At 28.3% G+C, this 15,639-nt stretch overlaps 1 protein-coding gene across 1 annotated transcript; it reads left to right on the top strand.

The window, feature by feature from the left end:
• The first annotated feature begins 4,589 nt into the window (after positions 1-4,589).
• On the top strand, positions 4,590-7,021 carry LOC105166090 (heavy metal-associated isoprenylated plant protein 7). The gene is made up of 5 exons (XM_011085321.3): positions 4,590-4,777; positions 4,870-5,113; positions 5,330-5,532; positions 5,717-5,804; positions 6,238-7,021. Exons 1-5 carry the CDS (start codon positions 4,769-4,771, stop codon positions 6,714-6,716), a joined length of 1,023 nt encoding a protein of 340 aa, XP_011083623.2. The 5' UTR covers positions 4,590-4,768; the 3' UTR covers positions 6,717-7,021.
• The last annotated feature ends 8,618 nt before the right edge of the window (positions 7,022-15,639 follow it).

Genomic DNA, 15,639 nt, shown 5'->3' with positions numbered 1-15,639 from the left:
ACTCGACCAATGTGGCCGTGCACCGATATTATTAGTAACTATATGTACCAGAAGTGGGGTACAACTACAAGAAATATAACATTTACTCATGATTAGTTATCATAGTTAATAATAAATAATCGTAGTAAATAATTATTGACTATTGCCACGCTACGCTTGTTGGTAGTGATTTTTGCCAAGATGGCTAATATATTTACTATGACTCTTAGTTTTGGCAAATATTTTTTTCATAATGAAAAAAGTTAATTTTTAGATCGATTTTATTTAATCGTAATTAATAATAGTTACTTTATCATGATTTTTTGTCATAATCATTAATATTGTAGCCACTAGTAATTTTTTTTGTTCACATGAGACGATGTATGTGTAAAATATTAATATATATTTCTTTAGTTTTACTAATATCTTATAAAGAAAAAAAACTATTCATTAAAACTCGATGCATTTTTTAAAAATATTAAGTTTTTTTTTTTGCGTTATATATTAGAGATGGTTGTAGGAAAATGATGTGAAATAGGCAGAAATATGTCCTCATGTATATTTGAAAAGGTGGTCAATCTCTTTAAGAACACATATAAAAAAAATGAAAATATTATTCTTCTTCTTTTTAATAATATAGTTTAAGATCATACACTAAAAATAATGTTTAACATTTAATATATGTTTATTATTTAGTCATCGTCCTACACAAAATTAATGACTGACTGACGCTACTAATTATTTTTTTTTTCTCTATGATATAATCACAATATTTTTTTTCAATTAAAAAAAAAAAGGAACTGAATCTTGGAAACATATGTGCATAAAATATATTTGCATATAATATAGGAAAAATTAATCTTATCTAAATACTTAGTCCAAGAAACTGAATTAATTAATACTAATTAATTTACAGGGTTCCAATTCAACATATTAACAGCGCGCTGAGGTTGAGGTCCCACACTCAAAAGATTATGAATTTGAGTTCTACAGATGCAGCTGATGAGCAAACTACCCCCATATAAAAAGATATCAATTTACCCCCTTGTGTTTTTTAAAATGCAGCAATTTATCCATCTGTGTTTTTTAGAATAAAATAATTTACAGGGAGAGATAAATTGCATCATTTTAAAAAATATAGGGAGAGTAAATTGCTATTTTTTTTCATAGGGAGATAATTTGTTCATTCACAATATCACAAGGATTAAATTGCATAAACCCGACATTTAGTCTACTTTCTATAGCAATATGTTGTTTTTTTGTTTATTTTGAATTTGTTGGTTGATTCAAAAATATTGATGTATTGCATACTGAATGTTGTACTAATAATATAATGATTGATTTAAAACTATCGACATAATTTTTTTAAAAAATATTAGGAGGATAAATCATATTTAACCCGATTTTTTATGTAGTAGCATTTAGCAATAGATTTGGCAAGTGAAGGTAGCTTTTATGGTACATGAGTTCCAGAGAATTGTCAATTTCACATTCCATTTCATTGTTTAAGTCATGCTAATACTTTACTGTTCTATTTGGTTTTATTTATATTTCGGGTTTCATAGTCATTTTCAGAAAAAAGTTTTTTTTCCAGAACTGGAAATAATATTCTGTACATGAAAATAAAAGATACACTTAATTTATTCTTTCTAAAATATTGGTGTGACATTTTAAACTACTAAAAAATGGTAGGCACTAATATTTTTACCATAATGTGAACTTAATATATATATATATATATATTATTTATTTATATTTATTGCTAGTTTTCTCTTTAATTTTTACTGATTTAGGATTGGGCAACAATAAACCATCATAATAATAATAGGAAAAAAATAGAAAATTAAATTATAGAAAATTTGTTAATTTGTCTTATATATAAGTTTTATTTGCAAAACTATGATTACCTATTCTCTCCATAGCACATGATAATTGTATCTAAAATTAGTAAAGTTTTCCTATATTTATAAAGTAAGATGGAAATTGATATGAACTACTTCCAATAGATTTTCTGTTTAGGAAAATCTATCTAAAAGTGAACAAATCAAAAGCATTTTCTCATCTCTTTGGTTTATGTAATCATGAAAATTGGTCTATTTATTTACTAATTTTGAATAAGTGAAAGATCCTATAAATCTTATCTCAATTAATGACGATTTATATCCCAATTTAAAGTAATATGATTTTACGTTATAATGCAGTATAGATGTAAACAGATTTAGTCGAGTTATAAATATATTGTTGTTCAGATTTGTATAAATTATTATCGAGTTTGATAGTTTGAAATTTGAGTTTAGTTTGATTATTGATCTAAAATGAATTTTAATTGGATCAAACACGAGCTGAACTCAAACAGTTTATACTTTTCAAAGTATTTTTTATTTATTTTTATTAATTTGGTCGAGTTTAAGCTAAGTTGAAAACTTATCGAATGAAATTTTCTGTCCCAAGCTTGGATTCTTAAATTTAATGAGTCGAGCTCAAATGAACTTTTCTCAATTGATCTCAATCAAGTATAGAGTAATTTGATTTATTTTTCAACCCTACTGCTATATTTTAATTTGTTTATCGATGTTGACATATAAATTTCATTGAATTAATGTTTATTATAATCTTTTAATTAATTATCACTATCAATAATTACATTCAATTGAAAACTTATATATAGTAGCCATGTAATATCATTTTTATATTAAAAAAGTGAGATATAATGAAGTCATTAATTATCTACTTATGTGCCAATATAATGAGATGATGTGTGATTGGTGAGTTCAAGTTTCACGAATTGGATGTATATTCTTTTTTTATATTTGTTTCTTGTTTATTTGTATAGTATGAATTTAGCGGCTGATTTGAATTATTAATATATTAAATTAATTTTTGAATTTAAATATTAAATAATATAATGAATTTTATATTATAATATATATATATGTGTACTTTTGTAATAAAAAAATGGAATTTGTTAAAAATTAAAGCAAATGTGTAAAAATATTCTCTTGTATTTGGAATTAGAGAAATTAAATTCTCTCTTTTCCGTTATTTATTAATGGAGACATTTATCACAAGTGATGAACATTCATCAATATTTCTAGTTTTTTCACATCAGTCACAGTTGGAAGATCACATTTATTTTTGTATATTTATGAGATTTACTGCAGTTGGTAATCATAATCTGCATATAATTCAAAAAATGTTATGAGTTTTATTATCATCTTCTGCTTTTCGGTTACGTCAATTGTTGTGTGATGTTTTATCGATATGGTCTATTATAATTGTTGAAATTGAGGTTTCATAATTATGAGATAATGGTCTTGATTTTATTAAGTATATGGGTATTGATCTATTTTAATAATAGTTTTTGTTATATTAAAATAGTATCTAATAATTAGTTATGTATAAATATTTAATATTGACAATTAATATAGAGATTATTAATAATTGAAATTGAATGGTCATCGTTGAGGTTCGATTATCTAAATTTATTGACATATCAAATCACATTATCACCAAATGTGATTTGATATTTTTATTATCGTCTACAGTGAGACTATTGTAATTAATTATTTAATAGCATCCACAATTATATTGAATGAATTATTACTGCTATCTTTGTAATAAATCACTAAAATTGATAAATATTACTAATTAATTTTGAACGAAAACCCCATAAATATTTTATTGCAATAATGTAAATATCAATTTCGGAAAAAAAAAAGAAAGATAAGAAAATGGGTATTATTAATTTTTATAACTGAAGAAAAAATGCAATTTCCTGAAAGAAATGTTAAGTGAAAATTTGTAAAAAATAATAAATAATTATTTTCTTTTTATAAGTAGAGGAAAATTCTCTTTTTTTTTTCTTAATTAATTAATAGAAACAATTATGACAAGGTCATAAAACATTTAATATTTATAGTATTTTCACACTCAATCAAAGTTGGATGATTACATTAATTATTTTGGACTTTATGGATTTTATTGGAGGGATGAAAATGATAACCATAATCTGCATAATAATTCAAAGTATTTATTACTAGTTTTGTTGCCACCTTTCACCTTATCGTCGCCCTAATAATTCTACCAACTTTTACATTTATAATAATCGAAGAAATATTACTTTAAATTTTTATATTTTATAACACACGAACGATAGTTTTTTCAAAAATAAAAAAAAAAAATCAATACTATTAGTAGAAAAATATTTGTAGATGAAGGCTCAATTTTTTTCTAAATAAAATTATTTTTTTCATAAATAAAATAAAAAAATTTAAAAAAATATCATATTCAATTTTATCAATATTCGATCCATCATATGATAAATATTATTTCTGAATTACATATAAATACGATTTATTTATTTTATAATGTAAATTTAAATTCAAGTAATTCAAGAAGTGACAAAAATAATAGGTACCCGATGTTATTATTATGGCTCATTATGACTTTTATCTCTTTCATTTAAAGTGAATCATTTTTTCCCTTTCAAGAAAAAGAAAAAAAGAAAAGAAAAAAGAGTTCGACAAGAACGACGTCGTTTTAAATCGCGCAAGTCCAGGTACGCTTTCCCCTTGCACGTGCCACCTACTATATAAGAGCCACGTCACTTACATGATGACGCTCTATTCACTGCCTGCCTCTAGATCTATCACTCACTCCACCCTCCGAACCTCTCTTTTCTGTGTAGAAACCAAGAAAAACCACACACATTCAAGGTGTCTCTGCGCGTTTCCGCAACTTCTTGTTAGCTAATCTATCCATTTCCCCACCACCGAAGAAGAAGAAGCCAATGGGAGAGGTTTCATTAGTTCTCTCTATCTCTTTTTCTTTTTCCTCCTTCTGTTTCTGTGTGATTAATTGAGTGCTGTGTGTTTAATTGTTTCTGGGCAGGAAGAGAAGAAGCCCGAGGAGAAGAAACCGGAGGAAGCCAAGAACGCGGCGGAGGAGAAGAAAGAAGAGGCTGAGAAGCCGGCCGAGGATGCCAAAAAGGAGGAGGAGAAGAAATCTGAGGAGTCCAAGGCGGAGGAGCAGCCTCCTCCGCCTCCGCCTCCGCCGCAAGAAATCGTTCTGAAAGTTTACATGCATTGTGAGGGGTGTGCTAGGAAAGTCCGCCGCTGCCTCAAAGGCTTTGAAGGTAACTAAGATTAGATCTTCCTTTTCCTTTTCTAGGATTTTAGTTCCATTTGTCTTCAAGCTCCATTTACAGTACTGACTTCTCAAAAAAAAAATTATTAATTTTTTTTTAACTGATGCCCATTAGTTTCTTGATATGAGAAATAATTCTAATCACCAGTGTGCATGGAGATTTATGTAATTTTTGTTCAACCTTTTGGGGGGTGTTTTGGTGCAGGTGTAGCGGATGTGATAACAGATTGCAGAACAAGCAAAGTGGTGGTGAAAGGTGAAAAAGCAGATCCACTCAAGGTTCTGGGCAGGGTTCAGAGGAAGAGCCACCGCCAGGTTGAGCTTATCTCCCCAATCCCAAAGCCCCCCGCTGAGGAGCCCAAGAAAGAAGAAAAAGAGGAGCCCAAAGCTGAAGAGAAACAAGAGGAGGTTTATACTCATCTCTCTTTTTCTCTCTCTTTCTTTTTCTCTTTGCTTGTGGGGTGGGGGTAGACATGTTCTTATTGGTGATAGTTTAGGGTTCTTGTTTTTCTTGATTTTTAATGCTTTGAAATTCTATTGGAATATTTCATTAATTCATGTGATTTGTGTTTGTGTTCGTTCTCTTCTGTAGCCTCCTGTGATTACAGTGGTGTTGGGAGTGTACATGCATTGTGAAGCTTGTGCTCAAGAAATCAAAAAGCGGATTCAGAGAATGAAAGGTGCGATTTTTATTTTCTTCAAGGGAAAATCGCCATTTACATGCTAGGTTTTCTTTCACTTTAATATGATTTCTTGTGCTCTTTTGTGCTTTTGCTACACTTTTCAGCTGTATTTGCAGAGATTATTTACTTTCCCCTCCTTATCTCTTTTTTGCATCTCCAAAATAGCAAAGGTTCTTCTCATGATTCCATATTGCTAACCTTTGAAAATCTGTGTACTTTCGTTATAATTGGAATATATGTAATATTCAATTCATCAAATATTCCTGTTTGAATTCCTACAGACCAAGGTCAATTCGGCACACCCTTTTTGCTAATTATTAATTTCATTCCATTCAAAGAATCAATTGTTTATGTATAATTTGTCAATTATCAAAACATAAGAGTGAATTGCATCTAACATTATCCTTTCATGGTTATTGTATATGTATAGGAGTTGAGAGTGCTGAGCCAGACCTCAAAAGCTCACAAGTGACAGTAAAAGGCGTATTCGAACCGGAAAAGCTCACCGACTACGTCTACAAGCGAACAGGGAAACATGCGATGATCGTTAAGGTGGAGCCGGAGAAGAAGGAGGAGAAGAAAGAGGAGGAGAAAGCGACGGAAGCGAAAGAGGAGAAGAAACCGGAGGAAGCAGAGAAGGAGGCCAAGAAAGGTGAAGAAGCCGGCAAAGAAAACAAGGAAGGAGGTGATGCTGCTGCAGCCGCAACTGGCGGTGGAGAGCAGCCGGTGAAACCGGAGAGCGAGGCTGCTGCAGCCGAGGACCCTAAGCTGGAACTGAAGAAGAATGAATTCTACTACTACTACCCACAGAACTACCAGGTTCATCCTCAAAGGTTTGTGCAAGAATACTATGCATATCCTCCACAGATCTTTAGTGATGAGAATCCAAATGCATGCAGTGTTATGTAAATGTTGAGGAAGGTGGAGGGTAGAATGGGGATTTTAGGGGGGCACATGGGTAACTGTCCCATGATCCCCTCTCACTGTTGACATGTTGTGGTGCTCTTCATGTGGCCCTGTCTTGAGGGTGTTCTCTTCATATTATAAATCTACAGTTTGGGGAGCTGTAGAATTTTGTGAGCCCTTTGTACTTGATTTTTGGCTTCTTTCTTTTATTATAATCTTTGTTACATACCATCAATAAATACTATAATGTACTAACATATGGTGTATATATTTTTTAGTTGTGGTATGGTACTTGTGAGCTTTTTGTCTGTGTTTATTGTATTGGTACTTAGTTGCGACTCCATACAAGTACTTGTAATTTACTTCCTCTCGCTTCCGTCCTCCGTTTGGAGGGTCAACACGAGGAAAGCGAGCGTGAAAATATCAAATGGTGTGACATACATCGTAGTAGTAATGAGATCGACTGCATGTTAACGCAGTGTGATTCACGATGGTTCACGTCTTAACACGGTATGTATAAGAATTTGCGGACAGGTAAAGATCGCTACTTTATGTGAGTGTATTATAGCTAAGTTGGCATTGGTTTATATAATGTAGGATTTTGGGGTTTAATTTTGATGTATTTGAATAGTTGTGGTGGACAAGGGGGTTTAATTTTGATGTATTTGAATCAGGATTAAATTTTTGTTGGTTGGGATATACAAGGGATAATAAATTTAATTCAATATAGTGTTTAATGGAATTGAATAAAATGTCATACTAACGCAGTACTTAACTGGTAGGTAGGTACAAGGTGAAGTAATGATTGTACTCATTATGATTTGAATGGTGGATTTCTTAAGAATTCAAAACAAAACATAGCATAGCATCTAACCACTTGATGCTCATGAAATTGCAAACAAAAACAGTTGTAAGAGTTTCACCATAATAAAATTCGATTCAATAATTATTAAAAAAATCAATAAATTAATACAAAATGTAAAAAATTTCAAGCTACTAATATATTTGCCACCGTCTTAACTACGATCAAAACAGTCCACTCATTCGTAGCTATAATTAAACTATAATTGCCATGATTTTTTTTTTATCATAGTTGATGCAACTTGCAACTTAATCAATGTTCCATTGTTCGAGGTACTGTCCGTTTTGATTTGGTGTGAGTTTCACAATTTTGTCATGAAAAGACACTTTGCTAGAGAGAAAAGGTCTCGAGACTTATAAGCTGCTTAAACTTTTTATTCATAGTCAATATGATACACTTACCTACATTAATAATTAATTTTATATTCTTATATTGAAATGACAGTTACTACTTACTAGTTATTGGACAGTTATAGTTATTTAGGTTATAATTTTTACTCGTGATCATGATAATTAATTATGACAAAAAAATTATATTTCTAACACTGTAGTTAGAACGGGATTAGAATTATTTAACTTGGATTTGCATAACTCTTGGCCTACCCAAAAATTATAGGAAAAAATAAAATAAAAAGGATGATAGTCCTTAAAAATGAAGAAATTGTGGTGGAGTGTCAAGTCATGTCAAGTCAAGGTAGGTTGGTGCAGTAGTCCCAACAGAAAACTAACTGGAGAGGGACAATTAGTAGGTAAGGAGAATGGGAAATTTTAAGCTTTTTATTGAATTGAATTAATTATATAATAAGAATTAGGTGTAATTGATGATAGTTTAAAATAATAATTAATGTATTATATTTATTTTATAATTAATTTGATTCGATCAAATTTAATTTAAATAAAATTTTTTTGTGATGAATATATATATATATATATGATGATGAATTGATCATTAATCTTCCCCAACTTCCTTTGATCATCACCTCTCATTCATTCATTCATAATAATCCATTATTAATACTTTTTTTTTTTGAAGAAATAATTATTATGATATTAGTCAAATCCAATCATTCTTATTCACTCATTTTTGCATTATTAATGATGCTCTATTGTTGTAGAGGGCACTGATTTTGTAACCACACCATGTGGTCTCTTGTGTTTCTGCCCCCACCTCCCAGTTGCTCCGGAATCTTACTGTTCTGCTCTTCCCCCCCAACCTTCCTTTTTTTTAAACAATTTATTATATATATATATACAGATTACTATCACTAATTGGGATACTTGGAACTTCTGCATAAATTGGTTATAAGGGTACTGATGGAGCAAAAATCATAAATTTTGAGACAATAATTGAAGAGCTCGTCTTTCTTTCTCAAAACCCTCAATGTTGGGTAAAAAGTAGTTTGTTTGATAATAAATTTGCACAATAACATCTGTAGGTATTTGAAATAATCGAGTCCTTAAACATAATTTGAGACTGTCTTAAAAGTTCATTAAAAATAGAAAAAGTTCAAAACAAATGCCAATAAAGCAGTCGAACCAATGGAATTTCAAATCCCAATTACAGTATTTGGGGTTGCGATGATCACATCATTTCGTAACTTTTCACAAATTAAAAGTTAGAATTATTTGAAGTTCTATCTTTACACGTTACCACTTAAATAATAAGTTTTAATTTAAAGAATTTGTATATTCAAAATCATTTCATTCAAACGCAGTCTTAATGAATTACGTGAACATTTTGGTATCCAAACACAAGAACAATACCAACTCCCTTTATTGTTGTTTATTTCATTTTATTAATAAATTAATATCATTCAACAAATTAAAGTAGTGCAGTTATCGTGCTCCTCTTATGCACTGCTCACCATTCATTACAGTTTAGTCAAAAAGGTCTGCAGGAGCACTTGATTCCAGTTTCCAGGTAACATGAGGGTAATTAAATGGGCTCAAAGTACCGCTTGTGATTTTCTTCATGTTTTATTGTGGGGGTTATTATCCGTTTTATCTTTATATAAGTCTTACGAGTTTGTCCTTAAAATGCGCCTTGGAAGGGAGACGAAACATTGAGACTTATAAGCCACTCAACCTCCTCATTTGCAATAAATATCGAGCGGTTGCCTACATAAGAATTTATTAATTTGAATTATTAATGTATTAAGTTATCAATTTTTGAATTTAAATATCCATATTAGATGACGTAACACATCACACTCTATCAAAAAGATCAAACTTGATACTGAAAACAAAGAGTTGGGAAGATCTTGTTGTAATGATTTTTGAGAGTTGGACGCAACAGATTCTTTTGTAACAATATTAATACGGAATTTTTTTTTAAATGAAATCAAAATGAAGCATGATTCTCTCAGCTTTTTAGGAAAAGAAAAGGTGGGCCCTTTACATTGGAGGCCGTGAGCTTCTTTTTTAAAAGTTTAGGAGATCGTATTATTAATTTTTATTTATTAATATTTTTATGTGAGTGTATTATAAGTTGACGATCACCAACTTATAATGCTTGATTAAATGCGAATGGCTTAATTTGTAGGGTATTGGGTTGTGGCAAACAAGTAGGTCAATGTATGTGTTGGAAGTTGCCGACTTATAATACTTAGTTAAATACATATTAAGCTTCATTCTCAATGTATTTGTTGGTTTACAGCAACCAAGTTGGTAATAGCTAACGCTTTTTGACTAAAATGATGATTTTGTAAGGGATAATTACACTCTTCTGCTATGAGGTTTGGTGTAATTATATGTAAACCTTCTGTGGTTTGTGAAACTACATCTAGCATCCTTTCGTCTAACAAATAAATTTCTTCATTATCAAAATTCACCGAATTTATTGATATTAACAAAAAAAATAGAAAAAATATTATGTTTACCTTTGATTGACTTATTACTGATTTATTGCAGGTCAAATAAATATCTTTATGTTCAAATTACCCTCATACGTCTCCATGCATTAATGCATGAGAGGAGATTTATCTTCACCGTTATAGGGGTAGTTTAATCAGAAAAAAATTATTTGACCTGCAATAAGTCAATCGAGGATAAATATCAATTTTTATTCTGTTTTTTGGTTAATATAAATAAATTTGGTGAATATTGAGTAGGAAGTGACTTATTTGTTAGACGAAAGAAAACATAAGAGGTGGTAGATGTAATTTTTCAAATCACAAAAAGTCTACGTATAATTACACCAAATCTCGGAGAAGGGAGAGTAATTATCCCATTTTTGTGACGATTAGGTTCTCTAAGTAGAGTAGCTATAATCAATTCTAACACAATCTAATTAGTTTGAGAAAATTACTACCACCTCCCTAAAATAAATTTTTATACCTAGACCTATATAAAAAAAACTTTTAATTAAAATAATCCAACCAATTTTTCATTTAAAAAAATAAAAAAAACAACCACTAACATATACTCTATTTTTAAATAAAAAAATTATTTTTTCGAATATATTCATTCTTAAATTGAATCAACCAAACAAAAGAAATTAAAAACCTCAAAGTTCATAAATTAAATTTTGTTAAAGTTTTTTACTAAAAAGAAATTGAATATAGTAGGGAAAAACTTATATTAAAATTAAATATCAGTAAATAAAAGAACTTATACAGCTTGCCTTTTATTATATTTTATGCAAAATATCAGTTATAAAACGATTGGAAGTTCGTCTAAAAAGGACTTATATACACAATTGTTCAAAAGATTCGGAAAAAAAATAAAGGTAAAAGTTAATAATAGTTCAATATTCCTAAATTCAATAAAAATGACCGTATGAATTTAAAAATAATTTGATGATTTTTTTTATTTAAAAAAATTATTTATATTGATTCGACTAATCTTTTAAATACTTTATTCATTAAAAGAAGAAATAAAATTTGAGAATTTAAAAAAATAAAAATTGGTAGAGAAAGTAATAGAGTTTTTAGGGTTCACATGGCACCCACAACTTTTATAGAGTTGGAATGAGGGGAGGGAATAGAGTGGAGATGGGACTACTGATGAAAAGTAGCTCAATCATTTATTTTTATACTTTTTGGTTTTTATATATCAATTTGGACCATACTCTTTGTCTCCTCCAATTCCTATAATTACATTATTAATTTTCAATTTTCGTATATATATATTATGATGCATGGTAATGTTCCCATGAAAATCACATTGCCAAATATTTAAATTTGGACATTGCCTAACCATATATGGTTTCATCAAGAATGTCCCTCCCACTACAAAAAGAAAAAAAAAATCACTACATTATAAATGTCTACGACTTAAAAATTATAATAAATTAATACTATTAATCATAATTTTAAAGAAAATAAATTTTTATCACAATTAATCAATATTTGCCATGATTTTAATCATAGCCAAAATATTTATCATGGTTAATATTTTTGCCATACCTATAGAAACAACGGCTAATGATCATTGTGAAGTTATGATTGATTATAATAATTACCGATAACAAAAAATTATATTTTTTTTTAGTGTGCTTAATCCCATTCATGGATAAACTGTTATGAATTGAATTTACATATACTGCAAAATGCATGCATAAAACATGGTGGGGGGGAGGCAATTATAATATATAAGATTTGCATGATTTGGAGAATTTTTCTAAATATACAGTTGTTCAAGATCGATTTCTACTAGAAAAATATATAAAACATCATAGACCTTTTATAAAATTATAAGAAAAGTGACAAAAAAATTGTAATTTAAATGAAAAGCAAAACATTTCCGAATATATGAAAATAAAACCTCCAACACCCTTTAGAAGACGGGCAGAGTATAATTTAATAATTCAATAATGTATTTCAAAATAGTACTAATATGTATCGGAACAAATTGTGGGCATCGAATTCCCAACTAGCGTTACAAATCAATTTATTATAATAGTCGTAAATTTAATACATGATTTTTTTTTTAAAAGATAAAGTACAAAATTTTGGCTTGAAAATGGAGGACGATGATGTGAGTGAGAGAGAGAGAAAAGTTGTTGAATCAGAGTCTAGTCATCTTACAGTAAGGCAAGGTCAGTTTCATATGTAGATGCTTTGAAATGATTTGAAATCTTTAAAGAAATAAAAGTTTGGTCCCTTTTTTACCTTCATCAACTTTGTCTCATTACCAGGATGCACACACCCGAGTTATGTGGGTTTTTTTCTTACATCCTGATTTTTTCCGAGTTAAATGCAATACATCTTTTTTGTCACTATATATATATTATATATATAATAGAGAATATTAATTAAAAATATCATTAATTATATGTAACGTCACAAGAATTTTGATATTGACATTACAACGATTTTCATAATTTTAGCAACAGAAAAAATCCAATTTAGCCCATATTGTAAATATGTAAATTACTCCATATAAAAAAAATTAGCAATTTTTCAATAGAAGATATAGGATGGTAAATTGCTATTGTTTTTCAATAGAAGGGTAATTTGTCCATTCAATAAGAGGATAAATTGCATTAAACTCTTTTGATAAGGAAAATATTTATGCAAATGTTGGCACTCGACATAATAAGGTGACAATAAAAGTGTGTATCAAATTATTACTATAAATAATTAGTGTCGTATATATAGTAATAAGTCGATAACAATGTAAATACAATGATTATTGTTACCAATATTACTTTCTGTTGTTGCCTGTGAAAGTATTAATAGGCAAAAAATTCAATGCAGGCTTTGGACATTTTATAAAAAGGTGCAATACAGATCCCTGATGTGGGAGGTTGTGAGTTTTTTTCAAAAAAAATTAAGGGTCATGCGTCCCTCTTTTTAATCAAAGGAATTTCTATGTGTATTAATATTTTCAATTAATAACAAAAAATAAATTACAATAATTCATCTCGGTACTCGAACAATACGCAATTCGAAGAGTACATCAATATAACTAGTAATGATAAATAAATTACAATAATTCGCGTAAAGTAAAATAAATATACACATAAAATTAAATAAATCCCTACATATCTTGTCATATACAATAATATTATTATTTCACTTTTTGTTTCAATTGAATTCCATATTTCATATAACATCGACGAGTATGCATCCTTCATTATTTTTTTATTTTCTTTTTGTCAAATATTCTTGTCGTGGAATTGCATATTTTCCTTAGATGAGGAGGTACATTACTTCATTTTTAAAAATATAGAGGATAAATTGCTATATTTTTTTATTATAAGGTAATTTGCTTATTTTTAATATTACAAGAGGTTGAATTACTATTTACCCCTATTTCAAGAAGTGAGACAAAAATATTTAAAACATATCTAAAAATCACGGTAAACATTTTGATCATAATTATGTTAAATACTTCAATCATAACCAAAAAATTATGATAAATAGTAATTAATAGTGATCAAATTTTAGTTTTCCTCATTATTATTTTTTTTTTATCATGGTTGATTACGATTTTTAAACTATAGTTATTTATAAGGGTAAATATTATATTTGATCCCTTAAGTTTTCATTTAGATCACTTTAATCCTGCAAGTATATTTCTTGACTTTAGCATTCTTGAACTTTAGTTTTTTTATCTCAGTTTAGTCCATTTGACAACCGACGAAAAATTGGCCGGATTTTGACTCTTGGGAGGGTAAGATGGTGAATAAGTTTAATTTTATCACTTTAGTCCCTTGAGTTTATAAAATTATGCACTTTTTTATATTTTTTTATGCTGATATATTGTAATTATCTTATACGAATAATGAAAAATTTTGAACTATTGTGAATATAATAATAATATATTGCTTAAATTAAAATAAACAGTCTATTTTTTAATAGTTAAAAAAATCAAAATTATGAATAAGTTTTATAAAACTTATTTAATATGAAAATATAATAAACAAAACCTAAGTCAATATTTTTTTATTTCAAGAGCTAAAAATAAGTTTAAAACAGTTAAACCTTAACGATATTTATTAATGTTTGGGTTTTTGAAGAAAAGGTCGATAGATTATGCTTTTTAAACTAAATTTTTTGGTGGATTTCATATATCCAAAATTTATTTTAAGAGATTTTTATAGACATTTTTCTATAAGATGGGCCTATGTATTTAAAAAAAAACCTCTAAAAATAAATTATATATATATTTAAAATCCATCAAATAATCTAATTAAAAGTACTTTCCATTAACTTTTTCTTCAAATAGCTATTGTTAAAATTTTATTTTATTAGACATATCTTTAATTCCTAAGATTAAAAAACCGACTGAAATATTTTTTATTATATTTTAGTTTAGATAATTTTTATGAAATTTATATAATTTTAATTTTTTTGTCACTTTTGAAAATCATAAAAGAATGACACTATTTTATTTCTAAGCAATTTGTTAATATTATATTCTCAAAGGTTTAAAATTTTTATTTTTCATATAAGATAATTACATCATATTCACCATATAAAAATTTAAAAAATGGTTTTCTTTTTAATTTGATAATTACACAAATTTAAGGGACTAAAGTGATAAAATTAAAGTTAAATTCACCATTTTACCCTACAAAGAGTCAAACTCCAGCCAGATTTTCGTTGAAAATGGTCAGAGATACTAAATTGAGACAAAAAATAAAATTTAGAAATGTTAAAATCAAGAAACGAATTAAAGTAATTTTAAACGAAAATTTAAGGGAACAAATATAACATTTACCCTATTTATAATACATGAATAATAAACTTTTCTAAAATTAAAAAGAAAAAGTAATTTGCATGTGATCATTGTATCTCATACCAACTAATTATAGCAGTTGATTGAACTGTTGAAGGAATCCAATGATGAATATTAAATAAAGTTTTGCAGAAATATATCATATTAAGAAATGTTTAAAAATATTAATAATACGCCAAAGACCCTTAATTATACTAATTGTTTTTTCCATAAATAGGGTGCGTGGAGTTTGTCAGTTTATGCCCCTAATTAATTAATATTTTTGAATTGGGATCCTCTCCGTACACTTTCTGCTCTTCCCACCCGTTGCCCATTTTATTTGAATAAGCAGGATTTATTCCCAGTCAGTTTTTATATAATAATATTCCTGACCTAAGAT

The sequence above is a fragment of the Sesamum indicum genome, linkage group LG1, assembly GCF_026168435.1.
Source record: "Sesamum indicum cultivar Baizhima isolate 11 linkage group LG1, ASM2616843v1, whole genome shotgun sequence".
Taxonomy (NCBI): domain Eukaryota; kingdom Viridiplantae; phylum Streptophyta; class Magnoliopsida; order Lamiales; family Pedaliaceae; genus Sesamum; species Sesamum indicum.
Note: the sequence above shows the minus strand (reverse complement) of the source record. Positions and strands in the feature narration are given on the sequence as shown.